The 24,394-nt window shown below is 44.0% G+C and overlaps 2 protein-coding genes across 3 annotated transcripts in view; one reads left to right on the forward strand and one right to left on the reverse strand.

Annotated features, from left to right (window-relative positions):
• Positions 1 to 7,242, forward strand: part of SLC4A5 (solute carrier family 4 member 5) — a gene marked incomplete at both ends in the record, with an annotated part of 74,083 nt that extends 66,841 nt beyond the window's left edge. Inside the window, 4 exons of one of the 2 annotated variants that reach the window (XM_084234440.1) lie at positions 266 to 439; positions 2,522 to 2,677; positions 5,139 to 5,206; positions 7,080 to 7,242. In XM_084234440.1, coding sequence (XP_084090566.1) covers positions 266 to 439; positions 2,522 to 2,677; positions 5,139 to 5,206; positions 7,080 to 7,242 — 561 coding nt within the window. Of the gene's footprint in view, positions 1 to 265; positions 440 to 2,521; positions 2,678 to 4,104; positions 4,190 to 5,138; positions 5,207 to 7,079 lie in introns of those variants that run through there. The other variant, XM_084234441.1, reaches the window with a different exon arrangement.
• A 3,308-nt stretch (positions 7,243 to 10,550) lies between these two features.
• On the reverse strand, positions 10,551 to 23,895 carry MTHFD2 (methylenetetrahydrofolate dehydrogenase (NADP+ dependent) 2, methenyltetrahydrofolate cyclohydrolase; the record flags this gene model as incomplete). The annotated part of the gene is made up of 8 exons (XM_084234600.1): positions 10,551 to 10,714; positions 11,456 to 11,581; positions 12,828 to 12,920; positions 14,962 to 15,069; positions 15,514 to 15,666; positions 15,920 to 16,042; positions 17,174 to 17,358; positions 23,795 to 23,895. The coding sequence occupies 8 exons, from the start codon at positions 23,893 to 23,895 to the stop codon at positions 10,551 to 10,553; spliced, it is 1,053 nt and encodes a 350-aa protein (XP_084090726.1).
• Positions 23,896 to 24,394: the final 499 nt, after the last annotated feature.

The following is a 24,394-nucleotide window of genomic DNA, read 5'->3' on the forward strand; positions in this document are numbered from 1 at the left end:
GCTGCAATTACTTTGCCTTTGCCTTGAATATGGACAATATTCATCTGCAGCCAGCTGCAGGCCTGTACCTGTCACACAGGGCTCAGGCCTCCTGCCCTAAGATCTTGCTGTATGTCCTCCAGTCTCCCTTCTATGCATCCTTAAAGTGTAGCCAGGGGTTCCCTTCTATGAGACCCCACCATAGCATCCCCGCCCCCAGTCCCAAGCCCCCAGCAGGGTCACCCAGGTCTATTCACCTGGCTGAGCGCTGTGCTATCCTTACTAGTTCTGGGAACGCTGCAAGCTCTTTCTGATGCCTGCCAAGCACCAGCCGGATCATGCCTTCCTCCGACATGTGCCCCTTCGCCGGATCCACCTCTTCACCCTGGTGCAGATACTCTGCCTGGCAGTGCTCTGGATCCTCAAATCCACAATGGCTGCCATCATCTTTCCAGTCATGGTATGGTGGGCCAGGTTCCTCCTCCTACTGGGGTGGATTCATCCTGGGCAAATATCCATGAGAAGTCCACTTCACCTTCTCACCGGTAGCCTGATTCTCTTGGGGCCACAGAGGCAGGCACAGAACACATTTGTGAGTCTAGACAAATGAAGCAGGGGAAATGAAGAGGAGGGAGCTGAAAGGTCTGGACAGTGGCGGGGAAGAGAGGGAGAATGCTGCAGTGTCAGCCCAGGAGCCTACCTCCACCCAGCTCGGGTCCCTGCAGCTCAGTAAGAATGCAAGTCACCCCGCTCCCCACTCTGTGGAGGGATGGAGAAGTTGGGCAAATTCGAAAAGGAGACAGAGTTCCCCACAGCCAAAATTCAGAATGCAGAAGTAGTTTTGTACTAAATATAACTCATTCATCATTTAAAATAACTGAATTTGAAGATTAATTGGAGGGGGAGGTAGAGATATGGGGGCACTAGAATCAGAAATTTAATAATTTCAAAGTCCATTGTCATTAACATGACATTCAGTGAAGTTGGGGGAAGCACATGGGAGTTCTCTGAGTATTCTTGCAAATTTTGTGTAAGTTTGAAATTATTTCAAAATAAAAATGAAAAGCAGCCGACAACTTGTTGTATTAGGCCACTCAATAACTCCACCAAAGGGAAGAAGTCGCGAGGCCCTTCTGGGGGCTTGAGGCCCTGGCCTAATGCTTGGAGCAAGCCCTGGATGGACTCAAAACTTACAGGAGCCAGATCAGGGGCCATAGTGAGGTAGAACTTGACATGTGTGTTCCTGGGGGGGGTCCAAGCCAAGGGTTCTCCATCCTGACTGCTCACTGGAGCCACTTGGGAACTTCATAAAGCTGTGCATGTCTGGCCCTACCCCAAATCGGAATCTGTTAGAGAACTCCAGGTATTTGTATTTGTGGTAAGGAAAATGGATCCTCCCAAAAAATTTCCTCCTGGTGAGGGTTCAGAGGTGATGAGTAAAGATAATGATAGTAACTATGAGCAGGTATGGCATACTGTTTCATTTTAGCCCCCGCAAGCCCTAAAGGACTACTAGTAACTCCATTGTACAGGAAGCTGAGGCTCAGAAAGCCCGTATGAGTGACCCGAGTGACACAACTAGTGGTCTGTACCCTCCCCCACTGATTTTTTTTTTTAAGTTTGCATGTGGTAAAATTCACTCTGTGGCTCTGAGTTTCGACAGATGCGCAGAGTAGGGATTCTACCACCCAAGTCCTAAAATTCCCTCATGCTGTCCCTATGTAGACAATGCCTCTCTCTACCCCTCTCCCTAGCAACCACTAATTTGTTTTCAGAGCCAGGATTTTAAAAAACCAGTCTGTCCAACTCCTGAGTCTGCTTGCTCCCAAGGAGCAGGGTCAGCAAGGAACCACTGTTAAATGCAGCTAGACAGTTTTCTTTCTTTCTACCTCATTTAATGGACAGTTCTTGGCAAAAGGACTATACTTATAACTGGCCACCCTGAGTTCACTGGGTTTATTGAGAGGTCAATGTTTAATCTTCCCCAAAGAGCATGTTTTCCCTTTGTTTATCCTGAACGCAAAGCTTTCTAGACTTTATTTAGCTTTAACAGACAGATTGGCAGCTCTCAGAAATGAGGGCACAGGGACAGTGGACCTCAAAGTGTAATCCCTAAACCAGCAGCAGCAGCATCTCCCGGGAAACTTTGTTGGAGATGCAAATTCTCAGGCTGTACTCCAGATCCTCTGAATCAGAAACTCTGGGGAGACACCCAGTGGCGTGTTAACAAGCCCTCCAGGTGATTTGTGATGCAAGTTCAAGTCTGAGAACCACTCATTTAAAGAACTAGCTCTCTGGCCCATGCCTCTGCCCTGGCTTCCCACCTCAGCTGTCACAAACGGTCACTGGAGTCACTGGTAAGTAGTGTCACTCAACCGAGGAGAGTTAGATGAGAAGAACCACGATGGGGGCTAGTTGGTAATGGTTTGGGGAGCTTTGCGGTGGCTCCAAAGACAAGTTCCTGAATACAGCTGACAGGGAGAAAAAACTGCGCCCAAATATGGGGCACTGAGCCCACAATTTTTTCTGACTCCTACCACAGATCCTGGGCCTCATCATCGTCCGCAGACTTCTGGACCTCGTCTTCTCCCAGCATGATCTGGCCTGGATTGACAACGTCCTCCCAGAGAAGGAGAAAAAGGAAACAGATAAAAAGAAGAAAAGAAGGAGAGGGGCACAGGAGGACAGTGACGAGGAGGTGGGGAGAATGTGAGACCTGGAACTAGGGAAGAGATTGAGCCTTGACCTCCCCCCCACTTCTCCCGGGGCCAGGCAGGGGGTGGCTTCTCAGGTGCTCAGCCCTGGGTTGGGCCCTCAATCTCCAACTCTCCCATTCTTTGGGCTCTCAGAGTCATTATTAACAGCATGCAGTTCACTGATGAAACCTGCTCCACCATGGAGATGAGGTGGACTGACCTCCGTAGAATGGAGCAGACCTCAGGGGAGGGGCTTATTAGGGCTCATCAGAAAACTGGACTCCTGGACATGTCAGAAGACTGGGGACAAGGTTTTCTTGGTCCTTCCCTCAGGGGATTAGGGAGGAAGGTGGGGAGAAAGGCATGTTTTCACACGGGAGTGGCTATCTTTCCCTGATGCCTGGGGGCCGCCTGACAGTGCCATCTAGCCCTCTTTTTGCATGCTTCCTCCCCACCCCACCCCCAAATACTCACGGAGCCAACAGACTAGAAGTCAGTCCAGAGCTTACAGTAAATAACAAAAGATTGGGTAGAGAGATTGCCTAGCTCAAGTGTTTGTTGCAGATGATGAAACTGTCCCTCCAAAGAGAAGTGATGCATCCAAGATGGACACATAGCTCACTGTCCAAGAGGGAGCTAAGAAAACCTTTGCTGACTGAACCTGATCATGTTTAATATACTAAGCTGCCTGTGCCATCTCCTAACACCACACCTGGCTCCCATTCTTCTAATTTGACCTGAATCCACATCCCTACACCGCCCTTCACCTAGTAATCTTGCATTTTGCACATCAAACTATTTTTAAGCAAATCCTTGCTGATTTATTGGTGGTAATTAAGCCATCTTCTGTTGGTAGCCATAGACCACAACTCCCCTGGTCCTAATCACTGTCCTCTTCCAGGGAGAGAAGAGATTCATATCCATTTGCTTGTATGTCATAGGTGATTTGCCAAGGTAGGTCCTGATATACAAGAAACTGAAAATTTAAATGCTTTTTAAAGACAAGTTATTGTTTTATTGACTCAATAAATAAATATTTCAGTGGCTACCATGTGCCAGGCACTATTTCAGGCTTGAGGAAAAGCATCTCTGGATTGTGATATATTCAATGGAAAAATAGGACTGAATTTACATGGGTTCATTTCACATATGTCTTTACACAGCTGTCGTGTGAGGTTCATTCCCAGGAGAGTGTTTACCATGACAGTTGAAATTGTTCTGATGAGTAACATTTATGGAAGAGGAATGTCCTGTCTATGACTCCCCCCTCAGTGGACCCTAACATATTTGCAGCACCCTGAAGTGTTCAGTCTGGATGTGGAGAGGATGGTGGTTTACACACTGGATGAATGTAATTTCCATCTTGACAAGAAAGCCAACACTGTTGTATTGGTCATGTTTATCAGTTTTTCCCACTGTTTTTCTCCAGCCCCAGTTCCCTCCTCCCTCAGTTATAAAGATTCCCATGGAAAGTGTCCAATCAGATCCCCAAAATGGTATCCACTGCATTGCCAGTAAGTAAAATACATGGTGTTTCTCCCTTCCTACTTACCTCCACCTCTCCCTGGAGGAACTTTCATCTTTAACTCAATGGTCTTTCAATCTAAGGGTCTTACTTGCTAAGGACTCTTATGCTAAGCAGAGTTTGTAGAAACTGGGCCATGAGGATTGGGACTCCAGCCAGACGAAAACCCCAAATCAAGCTTCACGTTAGTTCAGGCAAAGCCCCACATTCCTTTTCCCTTGGTGCCCCCAGATGCCTGTGGCAACACCTGGCCCTCTCCTGCATGCTTTCAGACCACATTGATCCAAACATGACCCCTGAGCCTCTCAAGCTTCTCAGTGGATGCTGAAATGAATCGTCCCTTTTAGAGAAATAGGTAGCATCACATTTGGACTATACATTAGAAGTAGTTTAGTTACCAGTGGTTGGGCTGATAATATGTGAATCACAGGCCTCTTCCACCTGCTAAAGGAAGTCTCCCTGGGAGGGACCAGGCATTTATTAGAGCCCAGCCTCAGCTTCCTATTGGACAGTCATCCAGTCATACCTGTCCAGTAGTCTGAAAGATTCCAACCCTGGTGTTCCTAATAAAGGGCTTGTCACTTTCTTCAAAGACCCAGACTCAAAATGCAGCCAGCCCCTCAGAACCCCTGAGGACTTCCTATCACCCTCAATTTTTGAGTTTCCCACCCTTCACCCCCTTCCCATCTATATACCCCCATCACCCTTGCTTACCGTTTCCTAACCCCCCCCCCATGCCTCATATCCACCTAGCCTGGCTATGAACTCTTTGGATGAAGGAATAACGGAGCCAGAAGGCACCCAGCCTTGAGACCCAATAACCGCTCCTATGTAGTGATGGTCATGAGGTTAGACAATAACAGTGGGTGAGAAAAGCACTGGAGAAATAGGATGTTCTCAAAACTGCCCCACATCTGATATTTTAATTTTCCTGCCAGGAAAAAGATCTTCCAGTTGGAGTTACTCACTTTGATTCTTCCTTCAGTGACTCAGAACTCAATCGAAGGTAATCGCCATGAGATAGGTTTCTTGAGTATTAAATAAGAGGCTAAGCAATGGCTAGGGAAGTTGAGGGGTTAGGATCTCCCAGACTAGCCTGTCTCAGTAAAAGTCTTTGCTAGTCCACCACAGGAGACAAAGCCAAGCAGGCCGTGATTATTGTGTGTGAAGTAATAAATCTCGTCTCACTGGCATGACACAATTACGTGATACATAAAGATATTCAACTTTAGAAAAGGAAGTTATTTAAAAACATTAGGTAGACTAAAAATTGACAGTATATATTGAAAAAAAAATTAGACATGCTTTGAGTATATATTACTGAAAGCCAGGATAAATGATCTAAGGATCAAAATAGCAGGTACTCTACTACTCTGTGGAATAAAAGAACAGCATGGTTAGCTAGTAAAGAAAGGGTATTGAGGAAAGCTGACTAAATATCAAAGATCAAGTGGAGACAAAAAGTCAAGGACTCAAGGCTGTTTCCAGGAGACCTCATGCCAACAATGTGATTCCTTGGTGATATTATGAGAAGTCACCTGTGAAAAGTGGGACTATTTGATGACTGAAAACAAGGTGGGGTGGGGGGAGAGCTGAAAAGTGGAAAGGAAGAATTCAGAGGCAAAGGCCACCTCGGTATGGACTAGGGAAGATGACAGGAGCAGTCCCGCTCCTACTGCTCTAAACTGGACAGAATCACTGTACAGTATCAGACATGTGAAAAAGCACAGCCTAGTCCAACAGAGGCAGATGAACCTCCCACATTAGATGGCAACCATCCAAGAGATTTAAAGAATGGGATCATCTAAGTTAAAAGTGAAAGCTGTTACCACAGTACCTGGATAACACCAATATAGCCTCCTTATCACCAATATAGCCTCCCTAGGCAGAAGGCTCAGGGCCTCCCTAGCCCAGGAGTGCCAATGTGCAAATTATGTCTCTTCCTGCCTTCTCATCTCACCTCCCCAATCAGGTTTCCTATGCCCTTAATGCCACAGGTCTTTGTTAGGGAAAAAGCAATCTGTTTATCCTTATTTTCATTTTAAAATAGCCTACACTAAATTCAGTTTCTTAACTGTCCCAACTTCAGACAGTGGAGAAAGAATTTGGACCAGGATAGGACGTTTCCAAAAGTCTGTTAAATTGCACAAAGCAAAGGGTAAGGTCAGCAATGCAGATGAGTAACTGGCAATGGTACCATCTACTTTACACTTGTGTTTCAAGTCTCTGAAAGCAGATAAAGTCAAAGACCACTAAGTAACAGGAATCCATTTCAGTGAAGAAAATGGCTCAGCAATATGATATAGTTTAACAAAAGTTAATCATCCATATCTTCTAAGCATAAAGCTTAATCCCAGGGATATATAAAGACAGGCCTGTAAACCAAGACACAGTGGGCACATACAGAGAAGGCTCATTGTTTCAAGGGAGGGATTGCCTTATCTGGAGAGTCTAGAAAGAAATAAGAGTCTGCCAGATGTAAAGAAGAGAGAATGGCATTTAAGGCAGTAGGAACAAGCATGAAACATTTGAAAACAGAGGGTGAAGAACAACACCCTGGCAGTCAAACTAGAAGTAGACAGGAATGCGAGCACAGAACCCGTCCTGCCATGCTATGGAGTTGGGATTCTATTTTGTGAACAGCGGGGAGTCACCATCAGATCTGTGATATACAAAGTTCACTCCGGCAACAACCTGAATAGGTTGAAACAGGGTGAGACCAGTTAAATGCAACAGCTGAAAGCCAAGCAGATAGGGTACTGCTAGTTCCAGTGATAAGGGTTCAGAAGCAAAGAGAACTTTTTGCATTGAGACTTGCCCTAGGGGTTAGCATTAAAGACATGAACACTAACCATCCTTCCTTTTTTCTTCTTGTTCAGCATCACGTTGCACTTCAAAATTTCCTGTTCAGCTTCACCTGCTTTCAACTATTCGCAGAGCCCAGTGTTCTTGGTGCCACAGGTGAAGATAGAAATGGAGTCAGACTGTGACTTCACAGACAGGGACAGATATGGAGAAGTTGACGGTGAGACCACCCTCTAGGAGGAAGCAGTTTCCCCCCCATCCCCCGGGAGGCACAAATAGAGAAGAAAGTTCAGTCTTCACCGTGAGTCTGGGCCAAAACACTTTCTCTGAGCCTGGTTCCACATTTACCAGAGGGCATCATTATGCTTTGATAGAAAACTGGGTATCTGTCAATGAAAAGCATTACTTACCTGTAAAGTCTCCCCTTCCCTTTGTAGTTATGAAAATAATCATAGCTAAATGTGATACCCTTATTTTCTGAAATGAAAAAATGCTTGTTTCCCAAAGCCAAAACCATGAGACAAAAGCCAGTTTCTATTTAAAATATCTCATTTAAAAAAAAATTAAAGTATCTAGACAGTCTAGAAAGCTATTAAAATACCTGTACTTCAAGAGACACAGGTTGGAGAATTTGTTTTGTAATTTACATATTAAGAAATGCTGTAGAGGTCCTATCTTTTCTCTCCATCTCATTTAGTTTTCTAAGGATCATATGAAAAGGTCAAATCATTATGGGCCTGGCCCCAGCAGAAGTGTGTCTGCAGCTTTCTTAGACTGTAAAAGTTCCAAAAGCCTTTTAATGAAAGAACCGACATATGTGGGTGGATAAATGTTTCTAATATTTCTAAAATAAATCTTATTAAAGTGAAATTTCAAACCACATACTAAATCAACGAAATGATCCTTTAAGTTGATATCTATAGTTTTTCATGTCCAGGATCAAATTTCCTTATGCATTTTGGGTAGGTCCTTCCTGCAAGTTTTCAATGGCCTGATTTCCAAAGCCAAACTCCCATTCACATGCACACTGCATATGTCAGGCAGAGTTAATGTCAAATTTTGGATGATATGATCTTTGAAATATTAGACTAGTATGTTAAAAGAAATTACTGGAAGCAAGTTGGGTAGACCAAATCCCGTTAATGATGAAGCAAACCCTTTCTTCATGAAACCTAAGATCAGTTGTTTAATATTTAATCCACATTTAATGAACACCATGTTTATTTAATGCCTACCATGCACCTGTGAGCCACAATGCATCTGACGTTTACCTTCTCCAAAGCACAATGGTTGGGATCTTGATGAAATCACTTTGGTTAGGATTACGACACTTACCCAAATTGACAAAAGCAGATTCTTTTTCTTTATTCCTTTCTAGTTTTTAAAGATAAATGACTCCAGATCATTAACATCTTAAGTTACCAGAACAGTTAATTGCCTGTAGAATCCCCAGTGCTGGTGCAGTGCATGGTCGATAGAAAACGCTCAATAAATGTTTATTAAATCTCAGAGCTCCTTTCCAAGGGATACTGCCAAGAGTAAAGTTCTAAACGTCTACCATGTCTACTGAAAAAGCATAATTACTTAGCTACTCACCAATCCAGAACCATCCTCCACGCTTAAATACAAATTCTTAATCTTCATCTGCAGCAATCCTCAGAGAGGTAACAATCTACCCTGACCGTTTCAGTTTTAAAATCTGGCTGATTTCCAATAGCAATAGACAGGGGTCTAAATTAAATTGTAGAAATGTTAAGAATTCAGGAATAAATGTGCTTGATTAATTGAACAAACTGAAAATTACAATGTTAATTTTTAGTTGTTTTTTAAATTGTTCACTGTAATTTTCAACTTTTGTCATTTAAATTGTGTATATACATGAACATTTAATTCCAGTAGCTTTTAACATGTTGATATATTGTTACTTTTCCATGCAGTAGTTCAGTACTTTTTCCCACATGTAACTACAATTCAATAAAACTGAATCCTGTCTGCTCATCTTGCTCCATGTGTGATAATTTCTGTTAAATCAGAGGCATGATTTAGGGACATCAGCTACAGCTCACTTACAAAAAATGTCTCCTACAAGTTATCATCTTTTCATCTCCTGCAAACTGTAGACAGGCTAAAGTCAGCTGCAGAGGAACAAGGAGGGAATAGCTCAGCTCCCAATTGTTCCCCTTCAGTCTAAAGCTGCCTAGAGGAAGAACTGCTTTTGCCTGCATGAAAGCCAAAATACACAGCCCTGGTGGATGATGCACAGGGACCTATCCTAGCCTCAAAATGTGTACAGCAACACCTTCCAATCTGACAACTCAAATTAGTAAGATGGAATCTCATAGAAGCTCCTGACCAGGGGCAACCTGTTGAAATGTAAGACCAAAAGGACCAGGCTGATTTCCCCACAGTTCTTTAAACCAATTTGTTAAGGCATAGAATTGGATGCTACCAACTACAGAAACACCTAAATTGATTATATCCAATGAGAACAATTAACTGTGGTAAAAATCACAACTAAAATAGCAGCAGAAAGATACAGTATTTCAGAAACTCATCCCACACTTGTGAAAAGTATTTTATTTAAAAAAACAAAACTTTAATCAGAAAGTCTGATTAGATTCAGTATTAACTCAAGCTCTCAAAAAACTTATGGGGCTGGGGGTGGGAGAAGCCAACAGATGCATCAGAGAAAAGCAGGCAGCTGCTGACAATTCTTTGGTGGAAAAGTAAGTTGCATACTTATACAAGCTGCCCTAATGATTATATCAAGCCAAGTTTTGTTTTTCAAAAATAGGCTTCAAGATATACCAAAGAAACCATAGACACCTCCAACGATACAAAAATGTGACAATGAAGTCTGAGGAGATAAGAAAAGTCAAATGTGACAATACACGTGAATAATTTATAAAATGAGACTTCAATCCTAGAAAACTGAAATGAGACCTCATGAAATGGTGAGATACATAAACCAAGGGCTAATAGCAAATGGAACAACTTTAAACATTTTCCCAATGACTAAGCCATGAAATGATAGCTTACATACTATGAACATGTACTTTTTCCTCTGGTTATCAAAATTTTATTTTCCACCGAATCACCATGTTTCTTTCTTGTTACCTTTTCCCTAATTTCCTCTTGTAACATTTTTCCTTTGGTTTGACTAGTTGAACTCAAAAGGTTGTGAACCTAAAGTGAGCATCAACTAATTGGAATAGCACTTGGGAAATGCAATCCTAGAAAAAGGCAATTTTAACTGAAGTGGCTTGACAAAGTTAAGCATCCATTTGCAATGTAATGATGTCCCCAGGTTAATCATTAGATTAATGGCTTCAGGAAGCTAGATGGCATGACCCGCATGTCGGGTGCTCCCTGGTGAGGTACTGCAGAGCCATGTGCACAAACGCCCACCCACTTAAGTTTTCAATAAATACAACGCATTTTAAACCATTTCAGTTAGAATAAATAAAAAATATTGCATCTCTATTGACCTGTTTTGCTGCTTGAACTGGCTTGAAGTGCAGTTCATGACACAGAAGACAAAACAGTTAATTAGTTGCCACTCCAAGCTCCTTAGATTTAAGTGCTTCTCTCTCTTCAAGCCTCAGCACTTTTTTGGCAGCAATAATGGTATTTTTCATTAGCATCGCCACTGTCATGGGGCCAACACCTCCAGGCACCGGCGTGATGTAACCAGCTTTCTTCCTGACTTCTACATAGAAACAAGACAGGGAAAGGAAATCTAAGTATTTTAACAGATCATGGGAGAAGCATTCAAAGAAACAGCACTACCTCAATTCTGCCTACAACTTTTCTTAATTTTACTCCATTTATTATATTTAACTATACAGTTTGCCCAAAGCACCAAGCAAAGTAATTTTCTGGAAAGAAGTAAGGTTTTGTAAACCCAATCTTAAAGGAAAAATACCTGGCTAGTCTAGGCTTGGGTCTGTTCAATAGAAACAGAAAATTAGAAATAGATTATCAACAATTATTCAAATACACATGTGAACTGAGGAGAGATCTAGCATATTCCAAAATGTCAAGAATATGTTTTTTGGGGGGGCCTCCCTGGTAGCGTGAGGGATTAAGCACAGCACTGTGAAGTTATCCGCAGCCTCTGCAGCACAAGTTCAATCCCTGGTCGGCCAGGGAGCTACCCACATGGTGCAGCAGACCTCTCCTGGCTCACCCACTGCTCCCCTCAGCAGTGTATTTCAGTCAGTCTGCCTGTTCTGTTCCCCACTCTGTCTCTGGTGAATCCTCTCACCACCCCGCACCTCTAGGCCGTAGCCCAGTTCTTGTATGCATAAATAAACAAATCTTCAAAAACATTTTAAATGCCCTAACAAGGTAACGTAAGTTTACAAGCTAAAGAAGAAGTAAATGATGTGTCCTAAAATGTCCACTTAAGTAGTAGTTACTGGTTTTATATTTTCAAAAACTTCATTACCTTCAAAATCCACATCTCCTACCAACTTGGGTTTAGCAGTTATGGGATCTTGAACTCTGTTTATTCCCACATCAATGACAGTGGCTCCTTCCTTAATCATATCTGCAGTGATCAGATTTGGAATGCCTAGAGATGGAAACAGGAGTGATCAATTGAGAATTGAAAAGAAAATATCACCTGTCAGATTCTTATTTAATTTTAATTTCAAGAACTCTGGAAGAATTAGCTTGTTTTACAAAAACTATTAATCAAGGAATCATTTAAACTTCCTATAATAAATATTTTGAGGCTTTACAAATAATATTTACCCATCAAGTCTACAATGTAATGCCAGAAACCAGTATTTCATCCACAACCACTGCCCATCTTTGTAGGCAGTTCACAGTATCATTCCTAGGGGAATGGTGAATGGAATGGCAGTGAGGCAGGCAAGCTCTAAGACAAGGGGTCCAGGGCCTCCCTGGTGGTACAAGGGGTTAAGATGCAACCTATGAAGATACCCGCAGCCACTACAGCACGAATTCAATCCCCAGCTAGGGAGCTACCCACATGACGCAGCACATCTCTCCTGACTCGCACACTGCTCCCCTCAGCAGTATATTTCAGTCTGCCTGTTCTGTTCCCCACTCTGTCTCTGGTGAATCCTTTCGCCCCTCACATCTCTGGCCTGTACTCCAGTTCTTGTATGCATAAATAAATAAATATTTTTAAAAGATTTATTCATAAATCTTTTTTTAAAGATTTACTTACAATTTTTTATTTTTTTTTAAAGATTTATTTTTATTTATTTATTTATTTGTTTGTTTGTTTGTTTATACAAGCACTGGGTATAGTCAGAAGCGCGGGAGGGTGAGAGAATTCACCAGAGCCAGACAGGGAGCAGAGCAGGCAGAAGGACCGAAGCACACTGCTGAGGGGAGCAGCGGGTGGCAGGAGAGGTCTGCGCGCCATGTGGGACCCTCCTCTGGTGGCCCGGGAGCAGCCAGGGATCGAACCGGTGCTGCAAAGGCTGCAGGCAGCTTTTTTTTAAAGATTTATTTATTTATGCATACAAAAGCTGGAGTATAGGCCAGAGATGCGGGAGGTGAGAGGATTCACCAGAGACAGAGTGGGGAACAGAACAGGAAGACTGGCTGAAATACACTGCTTAGGGGAGGAGCGGGCAAGGCAGGAGAGGTCTGCTGCACCATGTGGGTTGCTCTCTGGCTGGCCAGGGATCGAACTTGAGCTGCAGAGGCTGCGGATTGCTTCACAGTGCAGTGTTTAACCACATTTGCCATTGGGGGCCCCAATAAATAAATCTTTTTTAAAAAAAGACAAGAGGACCATCCTCTCTCTTCTGAGGCCGTCCGTCCTCCTGAGTCAGCCTTACCTGCAGCAGAGATTACAATATCTGCAAGAATTGTATGTTTCTTCAGCTGCTCTTTGGGCGTGTATCGATGAGATATTGTAACAGTGGCATCACCTGCAAGTCACAAAAAATAAATGTTTTTATTTCAAAGTTGGATTGGATTAGGCCTCAACTAGTCAAACAATTGTAGAAAGCCAACCTCTCTGAAAAAAATAACTGACTTACTTCATGTGCTTATTTTCTGGACAGCTAATTATCATTTACTTTTTAAAAATGAATACATGATTTGGGGCCTCCCCGGTGGCGCAGCAGTTGAGCGCTGGGTTGCGAAGCTGCCTGCAGCTTCTGCAGCGCCGGTTTGATCCCCGGCCACCGGGCGAGGGTTCCACATGGCATGCAGACCTCTCCTGCCGCCCGCTGCTCCCCTCAGCAGTGTACTTCATCATTCTGCCTGCTCTGCTCTCCCCTCTGGCTCTGGTGAATTCTCTCACCCTCCCGCACTTCTGACTGTACCCTGTGCCTGTATAAATAAATAAATAAATCTTTAAAAAAATAAAATAAAAGACATCTGGAAACACAATTTTGTACTTGTAATGTAATCATTGTGTTCATATTATGTGGGTCTGCTAAACTTAAGCAGCCTGTTCGGCCTCCACTATGGCTATCTGCAGTTCTACATTCCTATACAAGGTCAGAATTGCCTTCAGGACCCGTCAATCAGCCATAGGAGCAAAATCTTAAAAGGTGCCTTTCAAATCAATCAAGAGTAGAAAGCTTGATCACCCTGGAAAGGGTATGCATCAAGAGGTATGACTGGTAATGCCTGGGGGAGGGGGGGTGCTGATGACGCATGCATAAACTTACTCCGAAGTCACACATCATGAGGTATGACCGGGTACACCCAGGGGGCCGAGGACCGATGTATGACAAGGGACCCTAGAAAGCTGATCAGTGGAATGCCTTGTTGATCAGATTAGGACCGTGGCTGGGGGTCTGGGGTCTGGTTTCAATTACAACACTTGGTCGCCAAGCAGATAAGAATTATCTGGTCAGCAGACTCATGTCCCCCCGAAACCCTAGCTGACATTCCTTAGTTTCACCCCATCCTTTTTTCTTTGTCCTCCTAACCCACGTAACTGATGCTGTATGATTATTCTATCAATAAAAACAGCCAGGATCTTGCTCTTCAGCAGTAATCTGCATTATGTAGCCTGCTCCACAACTACTGTCTCTTTATCAGTGTGGTGTTGCCCGACGCAACAATATTACAATAACCACGTGTGATAACTCTTGATTTATGAGGCTCATTTGCAAATTACAGAACTTGACATGACAGATGGCAGTCATATCAATTCAATCCTTTGGAATGGCCTAAGATTTTTTTTTTTATACCAAATGATAAAGAATGGGACACCACTTTGAATAAACACTGCTTTTAGTTCCAGCTCTCCAAGCCACTACTGAAAATCTCTAACTGCCTACAAGCAAGTTTATACTCAAAACCAAATTTACTTCTGAGGTGTATCAATTTCTGAACTAGTTCCATAATGAGTCAGTGAATCAAAAAAAAACTCAAGCGATACCGAATACCGCGTAATCTACAAAAATTACTCCCTAAATATCTGTTAACAAAATTACAACAGGGCCGCCTTGGTGGCACAGGGGTTAAAGACACAGCACAGGGCCTCCCCTGATGGCACAGCGGTTGAGCGCTGGGTTGCAAGGCTGCCCGCAGCCTCTGCAGCGCCAGTTCGATTCCCGGCCACCGGCGAGGGTCCCACAAAAAAAAAAAAAAAAAAGACATAGCACAATCAAGAGATCGCCGGCCACTGCAGCACGAGTTCGATCCCAACCAGAGAGCAACCCACATGGCGCATAGACCTCTCCTGCCTCACCCGCTGCTTCCCCTCAGCAGTGTATTTCAGTCAATCTGCCTGTTGTTTCCCACTCTGTCTCTGGTGAATCCTCTCCACCCCCTACCCCACACACACACCTCTGGCCTGTACCCCAGTTTTTGTATGCATAAATAAATATTTTTTAAAAATTACAACAAATACAAAGTTTATAATAAGGTTAATAGTCAGAGGACAGCCTCTGTAGTTGGCATAGTAGAGAACAGGCCACTCTCCTGAAAGCAGTTTCCTAGTTTCCTTACCTCCAGGTCGTTCATGGGCTCCATCAGTGTGCAGTAACATTGCGATGGGCATTCCAACATTTTTCGACCGTCCAGCTACAACCACATTCTTTCCTAGGGTTGGAATGCCTGTGGAAAAATAGATATTTGTATTAAAAGCAGTGCTAGACTGTCTTGGAATGAGCTCCAAAGGAAAAGGAAGGCAGATGGCCTGACTGAGGAGAGGAACCTAAGTCTGATAATGAAGGAAGTCACTAAGCACACTGCCTTCCTTGGTCAATGGGACTATCACTTGCTACCCACAGTGAGGTCTAAAACAAAACTAGAAAAGCACCAAGTAAGCTACAAAACAGTATATGAATGTGCACAATCACCACCATTAAAGCTTAAGTTTTCTTCATGGAGACTTCTGGACTAAACAGCAAAAAAACTTTTAGGCACCTGCCTTGAAAAAGAAGCTCGGGGGAGTAAGTCTACAGGTTGAGAGGTAGGAGCTTCCACTCTTGGCTACCATCTGACCTTACCATCTGCAAGCATCACTTTTATAACACTGACAGACATGTATATACTTACCGGTTCGCTTAATAATTTCCCACACACCCCACGGGGTAGCCGGTAACATGGAATACTGGTCCAAACACATTCTCCCAACGTTAATCACATGAAAGCCATCAACATCCTTGTCTGGAGAAACAGCATTACAGATCTTTCTCTCATCAATGTGCTCTGAAAAAGAGCAGAGACCTTAAAGACACCGTAGTGAACAGTTAGCACAGTTTGACTCCCACTTACTCACTTGTCCCAACAACTTACTCCCCTTCTACACTCGCCTCCATGATTTACTTCGTCATCTACACAGTAGGATCCCCACATCAAGCAAAGCCGAATGCCAGAATCAAAGGCAACATCCTCTCATAATGCTTCCCTCCACTGTCTTCTATAACAAGATCTAAAAACCAAATCAATGAGTAATACTCACCTGGAAGAGGCAGCTGAACAAGGAGGCCATCTACATTATCATCATTATTTAGTTTATTAATTAAATTCAATAGTTCATCCTCTGAAATTGAAGCTGGCTTCACAATTGTCTCACTGTTGATCCCTACAAGAAAATTTCAGTTAAAGGAAAAAAAATTCCAGAATTAGTGAGCAATGCTATTACCTGCCACGGTCGTCTACCATCACACCCACCCTGGTAGCTGAAAAGCTTGAATAAATCCACAAGGAACCTAAAAAAGTAACTTCTCAAGTTTATACACTAGAGAATACTAGCATGACAGCTTCTATACATTATTCTATGCAGTCCTCATTAATCTCATTTTATAGACAAGGAGACTGAGACTCAGCAAAACTGAAACACAAACCAGCTAGTACTGAAGCCTGTCTTTCTAGTTCCAAAGTCTACAGTTCTTCCCACTGCACCATGGCACCTCCCAATGTCTTAGAAAGCCACAGCCTGCTATTTTTCTAGAGGTTCTAAAGGTTTTTCAATGAAAGGGCAGGAGGCCTCAGTCCTCAGTGGTGATTAGCATGTATCAAGGACATACAGTTCAGTAACTCTGCCCAGCCACACCATTGGCGTCACAGCCATTCAAAAGGGAAGGACACCTAGTGCTCATACCATTGACTTGGATGAACAGGCACAGCTGAGTCCACCGACCTCTGGCCACTGTCTCCCAGAGTCTGCAGTGAGACCCAGAACATAAACCTCGCTATACCCAGACCTAAGTCTCCTGCATTCAAAAACTCCAGCCACTTCCAACTCCATGATTTAACTGGCTTACGAAAGTTGGTAAAGAAATTGAAAGCTATTTCTCAAAAGCCAGAGTCATTTCCTTCACACCTCTGGCTGTGTTCTAGGTTACATCACTGAGATCTGCTCAGTATTCCCCCAGATACCCACGCCTTAAACAAAACAGCAAATGACCAAACATCCCACTCAGTGACTTTCATTATTGATCTAGGAAAGCAAATGTGAACTGTGCCGCCTGTCAAATGTTAAGACTAACAGAATTTACCTTACGTTCCAGAATATACTGAGATCAGTCTTATCTCCTCTGCCCTAATTTGTAAGCCTCCCCAATAGATAGTCTGATCTCTTCCAAGTTTTGCATACAGTTCAATCACATTAGTCTCTTCTACTTGGGTTTTCTTATCAGAAAAAGAAATAATTACAATGGAATTTCCCTCAGGTAAGCCTCAACAGCAGTGAGGGTCCGGGAGTGACACCTACCCACATCTGCAGCAGCCCTGGTTTTGTTGAGGACATAGGAGTGGCTGGCAGGATTCTCACCAACCAGAACCACACTCAGGTGAGGCCGCCTGTTGCCCGCTGCCACCCATTGCTCCACCTCCTGTTGCACTTCCTGCTTGATCTGCTGGGCAAGTTTCCTTCCAGAAATGACAATGGCTTCATTCCTGCAGAAGGGAAATAGCTTAAATTTCAGTAAAAAAGTAAAGATCAGGGGCCTCCCTGGTGGCGCAAAGGGTTAAGCACCGCACTATGAAGCAATCCACAGCCTCTGCAGCACGAGTTCGATCCCCAGCCGGCCAAGGAGCTAACCCACATGGCGCAGCAGACCTCTCCTGACTCGCCCGCTGCTCCCCTCAGCAGTGTATTTCAATGAATCTGCCCATTCTGTTCCCCACTCTGTCTCTGGTGAATCCTCTCACCCCCCGCATGTCTGGCCTGTACCCCAGCTCTTGTATGTATAAATAAATAAATCTTAAAAAAAAAAAAAAAAGTAAAGATCAGGCTGCAAAGCAATATTAAAAACTCTAAACTGAAAAAAGTTAGATTAAAATGCATGGTGGTGAACCTAGGAGAAGACTGAAATCTGAAGGACATGTTTAAGGTAGTAAATTTGTATCCAGCTACATATTTAGATTACATGTTGATATGAAATAGTTACAATCACCAATCTGAAGCTCAGAAGGTTTAAGTAACTAACAACTAGTACTAGGCAAAGTGGGGTCTCATATTCTCCTGAATGCCTCCTGATCGCTGACAAATTGACAGGCAAAAAAATAAATAAATAAAACCATTGTTTTAAATTGCATTTCTTTGTCCCCTCATCACTATAAGGTTAAATCATTTTTTCTATTACTTACATACCATTTGTAGTTTGTGTTTTATCCGTATTGTTAATGTCCATTCAGATATTGTTTTTAATTTTTATGCCGCTTTTAAATATGTAAATTGTTATGCAGTTAAACCATTCAACAACATATTGGACAGGTCAACTTTCAAATGCCTACTGTCCCCTCAGCCCCTCCTAAGGAAAACTTTCCTGATAACAGGGGTTGGGAGGGGCACTAGAGAAAGCTCCATCTCCTAGGTGGCTGTGCATCCCCTCCACAACTAGCAAACCAGGGAGTATCTGAAGCCAAGGCCAACAATTTCTAGGCTGGCTGACAGTCCAGCTAGTACAAAAGCTTAGTACAACAGGAGCCATGGTAGTGAAATAGGCCAGGAAGAGCTTCTCTCCTTCACACCCTAGACCCATAGGCACACACTAGAAACCACAGAGGACCTGTTGATAGAAGCAGCAGGAAAATAACACAGAAAGATGCAGAAACAAACAGAATAGTAGTCACATTCACAGTAGAAGACAGGATGAGAAAATTGCTGGGGAGTGTCGGGGGCAATGGGAAAACTCAGAATGATCTAGAAGAACCTTCAGTTCAGATCTCTGAAAGGCTACTCTTCCCAGTAAGAACTGGTTATGCAGCTCTTTCTGAGTTCCAATGTGGAAGATGCCTAGTTACCTTATTTCTACACATATCCTGATAATAAAGCTCCCAATAAAGATGGATAATCGGGCCTCCCTGGTGACGCAGCAGTTGAGCGCCGCACTGCGAAGCTGTCTGAAGTCTCTGAAGCACCGGTTTGATTCTCCGCCAGCCAGGGAGAACCCCACATGGCGCGGCAGACCTCTCCTGCCTTGCTCGCTGCTCCTCTCAGCAATGTCCTCGGTCTGTCTGCCTGTTCTGTTCCCCACTCTGGCTCTGGTGAATTCTCTCACCCTCCCATGCTTCTGACCTGTACCCCAGTTCTTGTATAAATTAATAAATAAATCTTTAAAAAAATAAATAAATAAAGATGGATAATCATCTGTTCCTTAAGCAAAAGGATCCCACTGAACCTGAATGCAATTCTTTCTCTTTATATTTCTGTCCTTGGCATCCTGAGGAATGCTCCAGTTTCAAGACCAATGAAACAACTGTTTGAAACATAGAAACAATTTCCCCTTATAAAACATATTTAATTCTTAAGGATAAGGTCAAGGTATTGGACATCTTGGAAAGTCAGTTATGATTAATTCTAAAGAGGACTGTTAGTTAAAATGAAATTTTAAAGCTTTCACATTCCTTAAGCCTTCAAAATGCTTACTTTTCATTTGCATTATGATTACATACCTACTCTAAATCTCAATGTCTTAGACATAATGCAGTAACTTTTAAAAACTTTTATATATATTTTATATATATATATATATTTTACATCATTCTTCCTTTTTGTGCAATGTATGCTTTTTCCTCTCAGGAAGCTTTTTTTGAAAGACTTTATTTGTGCATAGAAGAACTGGGGTGTAGGCCAAAAGTAGGGGAGGTGAGAGGATTCCCCAGAGCCAGAATGGGTAACAGAACAGGCAGATTTACTGAAATACACTGGCAAGGGGAGCAGTGGGTGAGACAGGAGAGGTCTGTTGTGCCATGTGGGTCACCTCCCTGGCCGGGGATTGAGCTCAGTGTAGTTAAGGGTTGAGATTTAACCCCTAGGCCACGAGGAAGGCCCCATAATGCAGTAATCATAAATCTAAACCTTATATTAATCTGTATTTACATCTAGTGAGGTATTGAGACATCATTTTTTTTATAGCACACCAAATACTTTAACCCAGATTTTATGTAATGATACTAGCACAGCACAAAAATACATAACATTTCATGTGTACCTATGGCACATTAAAGTATTGAAAACATGTTAATATTTTCTAATCCATTTCAGGTTTAGAGTTATCTGGTGGGGCTCACAGATGCAAATATCCTTAGCAACATTCCTGATCTACATCAGTACCAGGAATACCAAATCAGAAATACATCCCCAAAACAGGAACATGCAGAAGGAAAGATGACTTAAAAAGGCCTTAGGTGATGTAAAAGGCCTGTGACCACCACAAAGGAAGGAGGAGGATCGGCAGAGAAGTAATAGCTAGGAGTGGCACTGATCCCTCAAAATTTGATCAAATCTATTAGAGTTTGATCAAAGGGTGTTAAGGGGAAATGTTAAAAAAAGGAAAGAAAGAAACCCGAAATGGAGTTGTTCATGCCAGAGCCCAGGAAGACTTAATACCTAACTTAGTTGTAGTTTCAGCCTCTCCCAAAAGTGGAAAATTAAACCAATCAATCAGGAGTTCCCTAATCAGCACTAGGGAGGTAATCTGTGCAGCAAAGACATTCTACCTTTCCCCCATAGGAAAGTGGCTTTGCCTGAAGTAATCCTTTTCTTTCTGCTAATGACCTTGTCCCAACCTCTTTCTGATACCAAAAAAAAAAAAAAAAAAACCACCAACCCTCATTTTGAATAACTGTTGTGCCTTTCTACTAGCCAGATAGAATGCTGCCCATTCATGAATTGGTTAATAAAGCCAATTAGACCTTTGAAATTTAACAAAATTAAAAAGGCTTAGGACAGTCATTTATACAGAATTAAACATCACACAAGGTGCCAGACATATATATTCAATAAGATTATTTTTCACCCTCTTCTGTTGATTAAATTTATACATACACATATATATATATACACATACACATATATCTGCTTAATATATACTTATCTAGGTACACTCATAAGGAAATATATGCATATATATTCACTAAGAAGGACTTAGATTGCACTTCATTAAAAAGTTTCTTTTGACAACAACAAACAGAGAAAATGGTAGCAGCACATTTGGTCTGAGAATGACATACCAAAAAGTTAAGGACACAAAGTTTTGGGAGAACTCAGTGTTCCAAGTTGCAAAGGCAGGTTCTGGATGTTATGCCAATTTGCTTAAAAAAAAAAAAAAAAAAAGCCAAAAAGTAACAAGAACCAAAAACAAAGCCACAATGCAATGATTATCTTTCATAATATAACTAACTATCTTAGCTCTCCTCTGCCTATATGCCCGCAAGATGCGAAACAGGGAGTGGAGTCAGTCATCACCTAACTTCACATTATTTCTGCCAAAGGGCAGATAAAGTAACTGTCAGCCCCAAATAAACAGAAATGAAAACTCAGCTCTATCCCACAGAGAATTCACATTTTATTAACTTATTAGTTAACACTTACTTAGGAATTAATATTTATACTGGTGTGTTTAGAACAATTCCCATTAAAATCCCATGAACAGACTATAAAGAAAACTTTTCAAATAAAATTCAAAACTGAAATCCTAGTCAGTAGCATCTTCACTTCCCTCCTGCTAATTCAAAAACTTAAAGTACTGTAATTTTCCATGAAAAGTCAATCACATACATTTTGTAATTCATGATCAAATTATTTGGCAAAATTATCTACTATTTAATAAAAATATTAGTGAGTGAAGACACAAAGATGGGAAAGGTAAACGCTGGGTATTACTCTACTATTTTACTGTTACCTTGGGGTATTAAATCATCTTGTTATAAACAAAGAGAAAGTAGGAAGGGCAGAAGCCAGATTCAAACACAAACTTTATAGATAAAAAGTACAGGGCCTCCCCGGTGGCGCAGCGGTTGAGCGCTGGGTTGCGAAGCTGCCAGCAGCCTCTGCAGCGCCGGTTCGATCCCCGGCTGCTCCCCGGCCACCGGAGGGGGGTCCCACATGGCGCGCAGACCTCTCCTGCCGCCCGCTGCTCCCCTCAGCAGTGTACTTCGGTCCTTCTGCCTGCTCTGCTCCCCGCTCTGGCTCTGGTGAATCCTCTCACCCTCCCGTGCTTCTGACTGTACCCAGTGCATGTATAAACAAAACAAACAGATGAATAAATAAATAAATAAAACATGCCTCTATTAAAAAAAAAAAAAAAAAGTACACTTTTTATCTATACACTGCCTCCCCCCCAACGACTCTCTCTAGCCCTGAGGTTTAGGTTGCCGACAACCTCACATCCCATCCCAAAAAGGAACACATGCAGACTCATATTTTACAAATATTTGTTTTACATTTACCAGCCAACAGTGTTCAAAGCAATACATGAGAACCACAGGGCCTCCCTGGTAGTGCAGCAGGTTGAGTGCAGCGCTATGTAGCTGTCTGCAGCCTCCGCAGCGCAGGTTCGATTACTGGCTGGCCAGGGAGATACCCACATGGCACGGCAGACCTCTCCTGTCTCGACCACTGCTCTCCTCACCAGTGTTTTAGGTCCATCTGCCTGTTCTGCTCCCCACTCTGTCTCTGGTGAATCCTCTCACCCTCCCACACCTCTGGCCTGTACCCCAGCTCTTGTATAAATAAAATAAAAATCTTAACCACCAAAAAAAAAAAAAAAAATGAGAACCACAATACCAAATGCACCTACCTATTGCCTTCACAGACGTGGAAAAGCCTACTTGCTCACTCAGAAAAGAAAGTGAAATGAGGTCATTTGTTAATGGTCCTGTTCTTTAGATAAAGAATTAATGCTCTTTACAAATTTCTTCTCAATCATGAAAGCTACAAACGCATGTGACTCAGGAAGGGGAAAGTGAGTGATGCCTGGAAAGTGATGCAAGCAAGATGGGGTTGGAGAGGCAGGCAGGGATCAGACCAAAATAAACCTCGAATGTTCCTTCCCCAAGTCTTTTTTCAAGAAGACATCAACGTACCTTCTCCCAAGCACCTTGGAAAGGTCTCTTCTCATTTTTACACTGAATGGAAATCGCACGTGTTCTGCCTTTTGACAACTAATGAGTGCCACTAAGCAAAGCACAGAAAGCAGCCCTGAATTCGCACAGCCTCAGAGGAAGGGGCTGCTATTACAAGGTTTAGGTCTCTCGTCATTTAAAGGCTCATAGCCTGACAAGAATGTGCATATAAATATGCACACCTGACAAGGGTGTGCATATTTAGGTAGAGAAATCACAGACATTTAAGAATGGAAGTTTGAGGTCCAGGGAGACGAGGAAACACTATTACCTCCCTATGAAAAAGCCAAGAGGTGGCCTTCTCGCCCTCCCGGGTCCAGATCACCTCCGCTCCCTCAGGCTGGCACCAAGTCGGCTCCGGGTGCGCCAGAATCAAAGCGCATTTAATTCTCCAGGGGAGCAGAGGAGTCAGGGGAGCCCATCGAGCCACACCCACCTCCCGGAGGCGGAGGGCAGCGCGAGCACCCGCAGAGCAAGCCGACCCCGGGATTTCATCAGACTGCACCAACCCCCCGCGCCGCTAGGGTCCCGGGGAGGGGCAGCTCGCCGAGATGCGCGTTCGGAGCCCTTCCCCGCGCTCGCCCCATCGCCGTCACCGCTCTCCCAGGGCCACTCTCGGCGTGACCGCCCAGGGCGGCCGGCAGGTACCGGCCAGCAGCCTGCGCGCCATCCCCCGCACATGCCGGCGCCGGAGCCGGCCCGCGCCTTCGCTCGGCCCCGCGGGCCCTGTCCAGCGAGCGCACCGGCCCCGAGACGGGGCGACGCCCTGGGCCGCCAGAGTGCGCTTCCCTCCAAGAGGCGTGCGCCAGGCTCCAGCCCACCCCGCCGGGCAGGCGCCCAGGGCGCGGGCTGCGGCCGCCACGTCGCCCGGACGGGGATGCTCAGGTGAGTCGTCCCGGGGTGGCCCTCCGGGGCCCGGGCAGCCCCCTCCCTCGACTCCCCTGGACGCTTCGCGTGGACCCAGCTCCTCGACCCTCTTTACCGAAATGCCGAGAAGTGGAAGGGGCGGTGGCGGACGCGGCAGCTCTGGGCGGGCCGGAGCAGCCGGGTGACCAACGTGGACACGAGACAGGAGGCGGCCATGGCCCCCGCCGGTGCCCGCGCCGGGAGAGAAGCGCGCGCGCGGGCTGCGCGGTTATACCGCGGCCCGCGTGGCAGGCCCCGCCTCCCAGGGGCACCCATTGGTCCCTGTCGCACCCCACTTGCTGTCTGTTGGGCCTGCTGGAGCTAAAGGAGCCAATGGGCTGTCTTCGTGAAACGTAAGCGAAACCCGGTGAAGCCGGGCTGGGAGCTAGAAGGGGACCGGCGGCCTGGGGGCGGGCAGGAGTGGCTGAGGAGGGCGAGCCCCCTGCCAGGCCCCGCTGGTGGCGCCCAAGCCCCCGGCTAAGCGACCGTCTGTTCATTCATTGACGAAACAAACTTCTGAGCATTTACGGTGCGTCGGGCACTGTAAAGAATGGATGAAAAAGACAGGGAGATAGAATGCCAACTAACGTGGAAGAATGATGGAGTTAGAAAATACCTATTTGGCAAAATCGTAGTGAAAATTGATTCAGAATCACCAAAGGATATCAAACAACTG

This window comes from Talpa europaea, assembly GCF_964194135.1.
Source record: "Talpa europaea genome assembly, chromosome: 6".
Classification (NCBI taxonomy): domain Eukaryota; kingdom Metazoa; phylum Chordata; class Mammalia; order Eulipotyphla; family Talpidae; genus Talpa; species Talpa europaea.